The sequence below is a fragment of the Triticum dicoccoides genome, chromosome 6A (assembly GCF_002162155.2).
Source record: "Triticum dicoccoides isolate Atlit2015 ecotype Zavitan chromosome 6A, WEW_v2.0, whole genome shotgun sequence".
Taxonomy (NCBI): Eukaryota; Viridiplantae; Streptophyta; class Magnoliopsida; order Poales; family Poaceae; genus Triticum; species Triticum dicoccoides.
The window spans coordinates 479,805,222-479,818,976 of NC_041390.1; the positions used below are offsets into that span (position 1 = coordinate 479,805,222).

At 47.2% G+C, this 13,755-nt stretch overlaps 2 protein-coding genes across 2 annotated transcripts; one reads left to right on the forward strand and one right to left on the reverse strand.

Moving 5' to 3' along the window:
• Positions 1-5,805: 5,805 nt before the first annotated feature.
• LOC119317389 (tRNA pseudouridine synthase A-like) lies at positions 5,806-8,166 on the forward strand. The gene is made up of 2 exons (XM_037591834.1): positions 5,806-7,251; positions 7,350-8,166. Exons 1-2 carry the CDS (start codon positions 5,864-5,866, stop codon positions 7,687-7,689), a joined length of 1,728 nt encoding a protein of 575 aa, XP_037447731.1. The 5' UTR covers positions 5,806-5,863; the 3' UTR covers positions 7,690-8,166.
• An 877-nt stretch (positions 8,167-9,043) lies between these two features.
• LOC119319399 (protein GDAP2 homolog) lies at positions 9,044-10,127 on the reverse strand. The gene is made up of 3 exons (XM_037593883.1): positions 9,877-10,127; positions 9,504-9,777; positions 9,044-9,416 (listed from the first exon to the last, which is right to left on the reverse strand). Exons 1-3 carry the CDS (start codon positions 10,007-10,009, stop codon positions 9,194-9,196), a joined length of 630 nt encoding a protein of 209 aa, XP_037449780.1. The 5' UTR covers positions 10,010-10,127; the 3' UTR covers positions 9,044-9,193.
• Positions 10,128-13,755: the final 3,628 nt, after the last annotated feature.

Sequence of the window (13,755 nt, forward strand, 5' to 3'; positions counted from 1 at the left end):
CAAGATCCAGATATAATGTTCATGCTTAACGCTGGCACCAAATAACAATTATTTAGGTCTAATATTAATCCCGAAGGTAGATGTAGAGGTAGCGTGCCGACTGCGATCACATCGACTTTGGAACCGTTTCCCACGCGCATCGTCACCTCATCCTTAGCCAATCTTCGCTTAATCCGTAGTCCCTGTTTCGAGTTGCAAATATTAGCAACAGAACCAGTATCAAATACCCAGGTGCTACTGCGAGCATTAGTAAGGTACACATCAATAACATGTATATCACATATACCTTTGTTCACCTTGCCATCCTTCTTATCCGCCAAATACTTGGGGCAGTTCCGCTTCCAGTGACCAGTATGCTTGTAGTAGAAGCACTCAGTTTCAGGCTTAGGTCCAGGTTTGGGTTTCTTCTCTTGAGTAGCAACTTGCTTGCTATTCTTTTTGAAGTTTCCCTTCTTCTTCCCTTTGCCCTTTTTCTTGAAACTAGTGGTCTTGTTGACCATCAACACTTGATGCTCCTTCTTGATTTCTACCTCCGCAGCTTTCAACATTGCGAAGAGCTCGGGAATAGTCTTATTCATCCCTTGCATATTATAGTTCATCACGAAGCTCTTGTAGCTTGGTGGCAGTGATTGGAGAATTCTGTCAATGACGCAATCATCCGGAAGATTAACTCCCAATTGAATCAAGTGATTATTATACCCAGACATTTTGAGTATATGCTCACTAACAGAACTGTTCTCCTCCATCTTACAGCTATAGAACTTATTGGAGACTTCATATCTCTCAATCCGGGCATTTGCTTGAAATATCAACTTCAACTCTTGGAACATCTCATATGCTCCATGACGTTCAAAACATCGTTGAAGTCCCGATTCTAAGCCGTAAAGCATGGCACACTGAACTATTGAGTAGTCATCAGCTTTGCTCTGCCAGACGTTCATAACATCTGGCGTTGCTCCAGCAGCAGGCCTGGCACCCAGTGGTGCTTCCAGGACGTAATTCTTCTGTGCAGCAATGAGGATAATCCTCAAGTTACGGACCCAGTCCGTGTAATTGCTACCATCATCTTTCAACTTTGCTTTCTCAAGGAACGCATTAAAATTCAACGGAACAACAGCACGAGCCATCTATCTACAATCAAGCATAAACAAGCAAGATACTTATCAGGTACTAAGTTTCATGATAAATTTAAGTTCAGTTAATTTACTTAAAGAACTCCCACTTAGATAGACATCCCTCTAATCCTCTAAGTGATTACGTGATCCAAATCAACTAAACCATGTCCGATCATCACATGAGATGGAGTAGTTTCATTGGTGAACATCACTATGTTGATCATATCTACTATATGATTCACGCTCGACCTTTCGGTCTCCGTGTTCCGAGGCCATATCTGTATATGCTTGGCTCGTCAAGTATAACCTAAGTATTCCGCGTGTGCAACTGTTTTGCACCCGTTGTATTTGAACGTAGAGCCTATCACACCCAATCATCACGTGGTGTCTCAGCACGAAGAACTTTCGCAACAGTGCATACTCAGGGAGAACACTTCTTGATAATTAGTGAGAGATCATCTTATAATGCTACCGTCAATCAAAGCAAGATAAGATGCATAAAAGATAAACATCACATGCAATCAATATAAGTGATATGATATGGCCATCATCATCTTGTGCTTGTGATCTCCATCTCTGAAGCACCGTCGTGATCACCATCGTAACCGACGTGACACCTTGATATCCATCGTAGCATCGTTGTCGTCTCGCCAAGTTTGTGCTTCCACGACTATCGCTACCGCTTAGTGATAAAGTAAAGCATTACATCGCGATTGCATTGCATACAATAAAGCGACAACCATATGGCTCCTGCCAGTTGCCGATAACTCGGTTACAAAACATGATCATCTCATACAATAAAATTCGGCATCATGTCTTGACCATATCACATCACAACATGCCCTGCAAAAACAAGTTAGACGTCCTCTACTTTGTTGTTGCAAGTTTTACGTGGCTGCTACGGGCTTAAGCAAGAACTAATCTTACCTATGCATCAAAACCACAACGATAGTTTGTCAAGTTGGTGCTGTTTTAACCTTCGCAAGGACTAGGCGTAGCCACACTTGGTTCAACTAAAGTTGGAGAAACTGTCACCCACAAGCCACCTCTGTGCAAAGCACGTCGGGAGAACCGGTCTCGCGTAAGCGTACGTGTAATGTTGGTCTGTGCCGCTTCGTCCAACAATACCGCCGAACCAAAGTATGACATGCTGGTAAGCAGTATGCCTTATATCGCCCACAACTCACTTGTGTTCTACTCGTGCACATAACATCAACATATAAAACCTAGGCTCGGATGCCACTGTTGGGGAACGTAGTAATTTCAAAAAAATTCCTACGCACACGCAAGATCATGGTGATGCATAGCAACAAGGGGAGAGTGTGATCTATGTACCTGGTACATCGACAACGGAAGCATTTGGTTGATGTAGTCGTACGTCTTCACGGCCCGACCGATCAAGCACCGAAACTACGGCACCTCCGAGTTCTAGCACACGTTCAGCTCGATGACGATCCCCGGACTCCGATCCAGCAAAGTGTCGGGGAAGAGTTCCGTCAGCACGACGGCGTGGTGACGATCTTGATGCACTACTGTCGCAGGGCTTCGCCTAAGCACCGCTACAATATTATCGAGGACTATGGTGGAAGGGGGCGCCGCACACGGCTAAGAATATGATCACGTGGATCAACTTGTGTCTCTAGGGTGCCCCTGCCTCCGTATATAAAGGACTAAAGGGGGGTGCAGCCGGCCTAGGAGAGGCGCGCCAGGAGAGTCCTACTCCCTCTGGGAGTAGGATTCCCCCCCCCCCCAATCCTAGTTGGAATAGGATTCGCGGAGGGGGAAAGAGAGAGAGGGTGGCCGGCCCCCTCTCCTTGTACTATTCGGACCAAGGGAGGGGAGGGGCGCGCGGCCCACTTTGGGCAGCCCCTTCTCTTTTCCACTAAGGCCCACTATGGCCCATATAGCTCCCGGGGGGGTTCCGGTAACCTCCCGGTACTCCGGTAAAATCCCGATTTCACTCGGAACACTTCTGATATCCAAATATGGGCTTCCAATATATCAATCTTTATGTCTCGACCATTTTGAGACTCCTCATCATGTCCGTGATCACATCTGGGACTCCGAACAACCTTCGATACATCAAAATGCATAAACTCATAATATAACTGTCATCGTAACCTTAAGCGTGCGGACCCTACGGGTTCGAGAACAATGTAGACATGACCGAGACATGTCTCCGGTCAATAACTAATAGCGGGACCTGGATGCCCATATTGGCTCCTACATTTCTACGAAGATCTTTATCGGTCAGACCGCATAACAACATACATTGTTCCCTTTGTCATCGGTATGTTACTTGCCCGAGATTCGATCGTCGGTATTCCAATACCTAGTTCAATCTCGTTACCGGCAAGTCTCTTTACTCGTTCTGTAATACATCATCCCGCAACTAACTCATTAGTTGCAATGCTTGCAAGGCTTAAGTGATGTGCATTACCGAGAGGGCCCAGAAATACCTCTCCGACAATCGAAGTGACAAATCCTAATCTCGAAATACGCCAACCCAACATGTACCTTTGGAGACACCTGTAGAGCTCCTTTATAATCACCCAGTTACGTTGTGACGTTTGGTAGCACACAAAGTGTTCCTCCGGCAAACGGGAGTTGCATAATCTCATAGTCATAGGAACATGTATAAGTCATGAAGAAAGCAATAGCAACATACTAAACGATCGGGTGCTAAGCTAATGGAATGGGTCATGTCAATCAAATCATTCACTTAATGATGTGATCCCGTTAATCAAATAACAACTCTTTGTTCATGGTTAGGAAATATAACCATCTTTGATTAACGAGCTAGTCAAGTAGAGGCATACTAGTGACACTTTGTTTGTCTATGTATTCACACATGTATTATGTTTCCGGTTAATACAATTCTAGCATGAATAATAAACATTTATCATGATATAAGGAAATAAATAATAACTTTATTATTGCCTCTAGGGCATATTTCCTTCAGGGTTCTCTCTAGTAAACTCATGAAAGGTGACGGAGTATGACGCATAAGCTCCACCTGCGGGGAAGATCCACGGTAGCCACGTATCGGTCAAGGCTTTATGTGAAGCTAGATTCGCAGAAAAGTTGCAGTCCAAGGCCCAGTCCACTGTTCAAGTTGCTTACTAGTGTAGCATAGAGTTCTAGGTGGAAGTTCAACTTAACAGTCTCCACTGCAGTACCGGTATATAAAATAGTGTTTTGGAACCAAAGGTAAATTTCTGTGTGCCTCTGGGATCTGGTGGGAGATTGCTGGAATTTAGTCTATTTTGGGCAGCCCAATAACTATTTCAGAAATTCCTAATAAATCCTAGAGGCCCACTTAGCCCATTTGTGCAAGGCAAATGATACTACTAAAGTTTAGTCCCACATTGCTAGTTTAGTAGGAGTTGGACCTCCTTATAAGGGAGGTTCTTTCCCCACTTGTACGAGCATGAGAACAAGAGGAATATCCACGCGCGCTCCTCCTCCGCCGCCCGCCTCGCCATGTCACGCCTCGTCACGTCACGTCGCGCCGCGCCGCGGGTTGCGGGAATGAGCCGAGCCGATATCTAAATTTTTGCCACGCACGACGGGTATACGAAAGGTCACGTGGGAGTTGAAACGTTTTCTGTAGTGGACATTGAATTCGAACGACGCGCCTCTTCGGCCGCTGCCTATATAAGAGAGGTCGCTCCTCTCCAGAGAGACACAACAGAAGCTCCTCTTCCTCTCGCCACAAAGTTCCGACCACTACGTTGCTGCTACGTTCTTCCCCATCCCGTCTTGCGGCGTGCACCGCAGGTCGGGACAGTAGGCCCCCGAAACCGCACCTTTTGAGTCATGTACGGGAGAAGGGTGATAAGGTTTTTGGGAGCGCTCAGTGCAACTACTGACTGCTTCATCACGGACGATCCGATCGCCGACGACTACTTCCCCGACGACGACTTCTTCCCCGACGTCCACGACCTCCTCGACGACATGGCAGGCGAGGACACCGACCCCAAGTCCAGCGCTTTTGCTACTGCTGTCCCGTACGTGTTTTTGTCTTTCCCGTTAAAGATTCTACCACAGTTCCTTGTTCTAGTCCTTGTCCTACACATGATAGGTTCTACTTCATATATGCTACTTGTTATACTGTCTGCTTTAGATATGATAGGCTACGGTTTATATATGCAGAAGCTATTTACCTTCTCTCTGTCAGAATGCATGACTTGTTTTATCTTTACTATATTAGTCATGCTTTATCTAGTATTTCTGTTAATAAGATCATTTGGTAAATTGCTCATATTTCCAACGGTTTTACCTTCATGATTAGGGTCCAAACAACAAAAATGGATAAACAGTTCATGTGTGATCCCCTTTTGTAGTTCCAGTCTCGCGCATCACCCTATCAGGACTACTGATGGTTTTCAGTGTTGTCAGAGGTGTTCAACATAATCATTGATTTTGTATATTATTTTATTATTTAATAAATGAACATTTTTGCTAGTAATAATAGTAGAAAAGAATCGAATAGATTTTTTTAGAGAGGAGGCGCTTGACCGGCAAGAATCGAATAGATGAATCAGACGGTTGTTTTGTAAATTGAAAGATTGTAAATAATTACTGTACTTATATCATTTACATTTCTTGGATTTCTCCCTTGCGAAGAAAAAATAACCTCCCGTTTCTTTGTAGCTCTGTTTCTTTCAATTCCGTGCCCCCTCCTCCCCTTTGCCGATCCGCACCCAAACCCTAATCTTTCTAAAAAGTAAAACCCCGCATCTCCCATGGCCGCCGCCTCGCCGCCGCCCTCCCCGCCCCATCCAAAGCGCCCCAAGATGTCCTCCTCCTCCGACCCCGAGCCGGAGCCCACCTCGCTGTCTGCCGCCGGGGCCGATCCCGGGCAGCCTCGCCGCCGCTACAAGCGCCGCAAGGTGGCCATCATCCTGGCCTACTGCGGCGCGGGGTATCAGGGTATGCAGAAGAATCCGGGCGCGCGCACCATCGAGGGCGATCTCGAGGAGGCGCTCTACCAGGCGGGCGCCGTCCCGGAAGCCGACCGTGCCGCGCCCGCCCGATACGAGTGGGCACGCGCAGCGCGCACCGATAAGGGCGTGAGCGCCGCCGCGCAAGTTGTCTCCGGACGCTTCTACGTCGACCCGCCGGGATTCATCGACCGCCTGAATGCGAAACTCGCGCCACAGATCCGGGCCTTTGGCTACGTGCGCGTCACCAACTCCTTCAGCGCTAAGAAGTTCTGCGACCGCCGGAGGTATGTGTACCTGCTCCCCGTCTTGGCGCTCGACCCCAGCGCACACCCAGACCGCGAGGCTGTCAAGGCAAGCGCGGGGAGTGAGAACCAACTTGCGAAGTGCGTGGAGTGCTCCGAGAGGGGGAGGAAGGTGCCAGATATTATGGGCCGGGAGGGGAAGTTGCCCGACTCCGAGGAGGAGAAGGTTCTTGATACGCCTGGAGAGGAAACTGTGGCCTCTCATGGAGAATTAGGGGATGCAAAATCTGTTCCAGCAAGCCCTGTTACTGAGACTTGTGATGGCGAGACTAGGCTGGGGGGTGATGTAATGATTGATATACCGAGCTCTGGTAATGGAACAGAAGCTCAAAATGCTGAACTGGGATCAAATGGGGCAGGAAAATTTGATATTGAACCTGCACTTGGTACTTGCGATTCTGAAGCTGTACCAACCAGCGCCAGTGAGACCATCTGTTCTGATTCAACCTTAGGTTCAGTTGATGTCGTTGCTTCAGTTGTAGCTGAGAAGGAGAATAATTTTGAGCCTGCAGATAGTGAAAAGGAGAGAATGCAAGCTATAAATATTCAGAAGGAGAATGGAGAAGAAAGTCCCCTTCTGAAAAACACATTTGCTTACACTGATGAAGTTAAAGAGAAGTTCAATAGGATCCTCAAGCATTATGTTGGAACCCGCAATTTCCACAACTTCACCACAAGAACTAAGGCTGAGGATCCTGCAGCCAAGAGGTACATCATTTCCTTCACTGCCAATAGCGTTGTTAGTCTGGATGGGATTGATTTTGTCAGATGTGAGGTTGTCGGGCAGAGTTTCATGCTTCATCAGATCCGGAAGATGGTTGGCCTTGCTGTAGCAGTGATGAGGAACTGTGCACCTGAGTCAATCTATGACGTTGCCTTCCGCAAGTAAAGTCCTTAACTTCTTATCAGCTAACACATATAACACAATCTAGTCAGTTTATGTTGCTTGCTGATTTATTGTTTGTGTCATATTCTTCTTACAGGGATATCAGACTTAATGTGCCTACTGCACCCGAGGTTGGACTGCACCTTGATGAATGCATGTTTACCTCATATAACTCAAAATGGATGGATACACATGAGGCAGTTTCAATTGAACCCTATGCTGAGGAGGCTGAAGAGTTCAAGATCAAGTACATCTTCCCTCATATTGCTGCAATGGAACACAAGGAGGGAGCTGTAGCACTCTGGTTGCATGCGTTGAACAGCAGAAACTATCCAGATTTCCGCTACATGGAGACTGCTGGATCTGAGGCAAAGGTTGGGGCTGAAGTTGAGAATATGGAAGAAGTGCAAATGCCAAGTAATAATATAAGCGAGTAACTTTTTGTAAGGAACATGCAAGACCGATGGATATTTCTGATTGTCCTGTTCACCTGGAGAGTTAAAACATTGCTTGGAATAAAGACTGAAGAGAAAGGGTTGCTGCTCTTGTCCTATGAAGTGCCGGCATCAAAATGGTCGGAAGCATAGTTATCTGCTTCATTGTTATCTTAAGACAATATCTGTTACAGCGGAGATCAGCTTTCCCAGATTAGATATTTTAAGATTGATATGATCTATGTAATACTTTGAGACAGTTTTGAGAGGGAACTATGCCCCCTGGAAAATACTTCATTGAATCCAGCATGCAGTTCAATAGGTTCTATATATTGTATGGCTTAGACCTGAAATATGTTGTTCTGGTCTTTAATTCTTTTCAGGTTACATTACAGTATTAACATTTTCTTTTTGTAATCACACTGCATTCGTCTTGGCAAGCTCCAGATTGATTAAGACTCATGTCCATTGCTAGGGAAATTGCTGTGTGTTTACTGTTACTTGACAAATGTTAATTTGCTCATTTTGAGGTATTGCACATACAGATTTAACTTACTGTGTTAATATCCATGTACGCCTGTGCCACGTGATTTGTTGTACCCCCTCTGCTTGATTTAGTGATCTAAAAGGTACTGTATTAGTTTACAGAGGCAGTACGTACATTTGCTCACTTTGTCGTATTTTCCTGTAGTAGTTCAACTCCGCTACTGGTTCCCACTTCCCAACAATGGTGTTCTGACCCCGGTTGTTACTCCTTCTGTTCCCGAATATAAGTCTTTCTAAAGGTTCCAACAAATGACTATATACAGAACAATTAGCAATGGGCTATCCTATCCAGCATCCTTCCGTATTCTCTTACCTGTGTTTGACCGTTATCAGCAGCAGTATAAGTCATAGAGCATGTGCCCTGCATACTACTTCCTCCGTTTCTAAATATAAGTCTTATTTAGATGTTATGCGACCAACTTACCATGGTAATACCAACCTTTTACATTTCTGGCTTGTTTCTTGTACAGTTCATTTTCAAAGAACAATTCCCTTGGAGGACGACGTTTCAAAAACTTCATATTGTTTTGAATTTCTCTTTGCTATTTTCTTTTGAATTTACTATTCATCCGGGAGCAGATGAGCTTGTGATCAGCTATGGATTTTCGAATGCCCCTGTTCTTTCATTTGGGGAGAAACCTTCTCTTGGTCCGTTTGGTTAAAACATAATGTGTTTTCCATTTTCCCGCTGGCTCCAAGCTTTTAACGCTCTCGATAATTTCACCTTAGCAAGTGGTTCAACGGTTTCAACCCTAGACACATGATGTCGTGCTTTAGGTGCAGAACGCAATGGCCGGGCCGCAAATTATTCCGAATTATCGGTCTCTTTATTGTATTTCTTGTTACTTTCACAGTTTCACTAATACCAGTACTAATATGTACAGATTTTACAAACAAACATCAAGAGGCCTGCTAAGCTACAGCCGGACACCGAGGCCGATAACACGGTGCCCGCTACTAACTAGGAGATGCACCGTAACGAGCGCAGGGACGCCGGTGTGTCCATGGACGCGGCGTCGAACATGCAGCAGCGGTCGGCGGCCTCGATTCCGTAGTCCATGAGCGGGCGGCGCTCGAGCTCGTCATCGTGCCGCCGCGCGAACTCCGGGACCTCCAGCTCCCCCTTGTCTATGTGCGCCCACAGGTATTCGAGCCTGCTCATGTACCTCAGCTTCTCGTACAACCTGCAGGTTCAAGATTTTATTTCCAGCGGACAGCACCAGTGCCAAACACCGAATCGGGTCACGGCTGATCAGCCGCACCGCACGTACCCGGAGCTGAAGAGGAACCGGCCGAAGGTTGCGAAGAAGAGCCGGGCCTGGATGCCGGGGTGCACGAAGTAGACGGCGCGCAGTTTCTCCTTGGCCGCGGCCGGCATGCACTCGTACGCCGCGCGGATGGCGCCCAGGCCGGGGAAGTTGTCGCCGCGGTCGACGAGGGAGTGCATGTACACCACCACGAACTCCCGCTCCCCGACCTCCGGGAGCACCCGCCTCCGCAGGTGCGCCTTCAGCGCCTCCTCCGCCCGCCCGCCCAGCGCGCGCGCTGCATCACGCAGAGACAGAGACCTGTCAGTCGCCTTTTGCGCGAACATATCCGACCCGAGACCAGACCGCTATGGCCTATGGGTTAACTAACTCTTACCGGGGAAGTACTTGCCGACGATCCTGACGACGGCGCGGCCCCGTTTGTCGCCGCCCTGCACGGTGATCGCCCGGCTGCGCTCCAGCAGCTGCTCCGGCTCGGTCGTCACGTTCTTGGCAACGGTACCCACCATGATGTGTGTTGTGTGTGTGCGCTCCTAACCGCAGAGCTCGGAGCGGAGAGGTGAGCGTTTAAATGGCGATCCGATGCGAGTGGGCTGACGCAGGACGGTGGCATGGCGCGGCGCGGCGCGTGGGGGTGCGGTGGGCTGGTTTCCTGGGCCGTTGGGGGATGGGCGCGAGCGGTGGACGAGGCGATGCGGGATCCCGGGAGGATATGCGGGGAATATTTCTGTTGGGGGGTGGAGTGGAGTGGATAGCCGCCGCCCTGGGGAGTTCCCGGCGTTTCTGCGCGCCGGTCTGCGCCTCGTGATCAAGTTAACGAAATCGTGATCAAATTTGGCTGTTTTGCCTTTGCTGGAGTAACTGTACGCGGGGTATTTTCCTCATTTTTCTTGACGGTTTGTTTGAGATATCGACATAACCAAGATAATATTACATTAATATATTAAAAAATATGGGTGTATGGTCCCAAGCACCGAAGCACGGATGAGACGCAGCGCCATCTCCCATTTCGAGAAAGAACTCAAGGTTCCTCCGCCTCCCGCCGGTCCGCCTTATCTTCGATGGCCTTATGTCATGGAAGCGCGGTGAACCCCAACTCTTGCTGATGGGAGGGTTTTTGCTTCGGTTTTTTGGTGGTTTTGTAAGGTTTTGCGGGGTTTGTATCCTACTCAGGACGAGGCGGTCTCGGCTCCCTGGAGATAGAATAAGGTTCTCCCTGCCTACCCCCTCCCTCCTTCGGTTTCGGTGTTGGGTCTAGCGTCGTCATAGGGCGTGTAGAGGTGTGTCTCTGGCGGATCTCGCGGGATTCAGTCGGTGTTGGTCTTTGGTGGATCCGCTTGGATCAGTCTTTGTTCGTGTGTGTACAGGTTGGATCATTTCGATCTATATTTTTCTTCATCGGCGACAGTTGATGTTCTGGTGTGCTAGTCATGTGCGGTCTTAGCACGATGGCTTCCTGAATGTATACTATAAAAAGTTTGGTCCGTCTCCGGTGAGAGAGGGGTGATGATAGCGACGCGCCTTCAGCTCGCTCCAGCACTTGTAGTCGTTGCTGGGTGGTCTACGGACATGAATTTAATTTGTATTATTTATGTTTTCTTTGTATTGCTATGACATGATGAATAGATTGATTTTTTTCTCACAAAAAATATATATATTAACATTTTTTTCAGGGAAGGCCTAAGGCCATTTATTATGCATCACAAATCCTTACAAATACACCCTTACAAAAAATTATATTTAAAATCTTGCGGGGGGCAGGGGTGAAGTCTTCTTTCTCCCGCATCCACTAGCGTCAGCGTGAGTATACACGACACCGCTTCTGGGCCTTCACCTTAGTGAAGGAAGCTTTTTTTAAATCCAAGAGCTTGTAGAACAATGGCCACGAAGTCGTAGGAGATACCGGTGACTCTCCGAAGGAGTAGACGCCGATAGGAGCATGTAGATACCGGCCGAATCTAGACGGGTCCATTGGAAACCAAAACCGACCGGATCTCGAAAGACCCTTCGGAGACATAACTCCACGCGTCCTCCGACGACGTCGCCCACAAAATGGGGATAGGGTGGAAAGGAAATTATTCCTACACTGCACCGCCGCCGCCTCGCCATTCCATACCAAACACGAAGACTCCCTAAAGAAAACCTAAAACAAATTGCCCACGCAAGTGCACACCGGATCTGGATATGAGGTCAAGCTCACCCCGTCCAGGACAAATGCACCAACGCCTTCTTCTCCGATGGCGTAGCAAGGTCGGGCCACCATTGAGGATCCACACATTGGATCCTCCGGCTCGCGCCGTTCCATCATTGAGCCTGCTTGACGAAGACTGCCATTCGATCCCTCATATGCTTTGCCATCCACAACAGCCCTCAAATACCTCCACAGCATGCCGCCCTAGACCAGGACCGCCCGGCTGCTGTCCGCGTCATGCGTGCTTTGCTAGTGGTGGCGGCGAGATGGGTGGGCAACAGGTGGCGGCTAGGGTTGTATATCGCTTGCCTCACCGCCTCTCTCACGAAAAAACAATTTCGTTAAAAAATCAAGATTATATCTTGAAAATTGAACTTATAAGTTTTTTCAAAATGTTCTTAGCATGATATGGCTTGTCTGGCTATATGAACATATTGTAATAATATTTTATGGTCATCACAAAAAAGATTTTGTGGCCTTTCTCTAGGGTTTTGAGAACATGTGGCGACTGTTGGGTAACGTTGCATGGGAAACAAAAAAATTCTACGCTCACCAAGATCAATATAGGAGATGAACATCTATGAGAGGAGAGATTGCATCTACATACCATTGTAGACCGCTAAGCGGAAGTATTAAGAAAACGATCTTGATGTAGTCGAACGTCTTCGCGATCCAATCATGATCCGTCCTGCAAACTCCCGATCCAAGTGTCGAACGGACAGCACCTCCGCGTTCAACACACGTATGTCTTGATGACTTCTTGATACGTCTCCGTCGTATCTACTTTTCCAAACACTTTTGCCCTTGTTTTGAACTCTAACTTGCATGATTTGAATGGAACTAACCCGGACCAACGCTGTTTTTAGCAGAATTGCCATGGTGTTATTTATGTGCAGAAACAAAAGTTCTTGGAATGACCTGAAACTCCACGGAGATTATTTTTTGGAAATAATAAAAAATACTGGCAAAGAATCAAGGCCAGGGGGCCCACACCCTAGCCACGAGGGTGGGGGCGCGCCCCCCTACCTCGTGGGCCCTATGGAGCTCCACCGACCTCAACTCCAACTCCATATATTCGTGTTCGGGGAGAAAAAAAATAAAGAAGAAGGATTCATCATGTTTTACGATATGGAGCCGCTACCAAGCCCTAAAACTTTCTCGGGAGGGCTAATCTGGAGTCCGTTCGGGGCTCCGGAGAGGGGAATCCATCGTCGTCATCATCATTAACCATCCTCCATCACCAATTTCATGATGCTCACCGCCGTGCGTGAGTAATTCCAATCGCAGGCTTGCTGGACGGTGATGGGTTGGATGAGATTTATCATGTAATCGAGTTAGTTTTGTTAGGGTTTGATCCCTAGTATCCACTATGTTCTGAGATTGATGTTGCTATGACTTTGCTATGCTTAATGCTTGTCACTAGGACCCGAGTGTCATGATTTCAGATCTGAACCTATTATGTTTTCATAAATATATGTGAGTTCTTGATCCTATATTGCAAGTCTACAGTCACCTACTATGTGTTATGATCCGGCAACCCCGAAGTGACAATAGTCGGGACCACTCCCGTTGATGATCATAGTTTGAGGAGTTCATGTATTCACCATGTGTTAATGCTTTGGACCGGTACTCTATTAAAAGGAGGCCTTAATATCCCTTAGTTTCCGCTAGGACCCCGCTGCCACGGGAGGGTAGGACAAAAGATGTCATGTAAGTTCTTTTCCATAAGCACATATGACTATATTCGGAATACATGCCTACATTATATTGATGAATTGGAGCTAGTTCTGTGTCACCCTATGTTATGACTGTTACATGATGAACCACATCCGGCATAATTCTCTATCACCGATCCAATGCCTACGAGCTTTCCATATATTGTTCTTTGCTTATTTACTTTTTCATTGCTATTGTTATCATCACTACAAAATACCAAAAATATTACCTTTGCTACCGTTACCTTTTGCCACCGTTACCACTACTATTATATTACTTTGCTACTAAACGCTTTGTCGCAGATATTAAGTTTCCAGGTGTGGTTGAATTGACAACTCAGCTGCTAAT

What these genes read in the sequence shown, in the direction of transcription:
- LOC119317389 (XM_037591834.1), top strand. Translation starts at nt 5,864, where the DNA reads ATGGCCGCCGCCTCGCCGCCGCCCTCCCCGCCCCATCCAAAGCGCCCC. An exon ending in TATGACGTTGCCTTCCGCAA is followed by an intron (nt 7,252 to 7,349) that starts GTAAAGTCCTTA and finishes TTCTTCTTACAG; the next exon opens with GGATATCAGACTTAATGTGC.
- LOC119319399 (XM_037593883.1), bottom strand. Translation starts at nt 10,009, where the DNA reads ATGGTGGGTACCGTTGCCAAGAACGTGACGACCGAGCCGGAGCAGCTG. An exon ending in CGTCGGCAAGTACTTCCCCG is followed by an intron (nt 9,778 to 9,876) that starts GTAAGAGTTAGT and finishes TGCGTGATGCAG; the next exon opens with CGCGCGCGCTGGGCGGGCGG. An exon ending in CGGTTCCTCTTCAGCTCCGG is followed by an intron (nt 9,417 to 9,503) that starts GTACGTGCGGTG and finishes TTGAACCTGCAG; the next exon opens with GTTGTACGAGAAGCTGAGGT.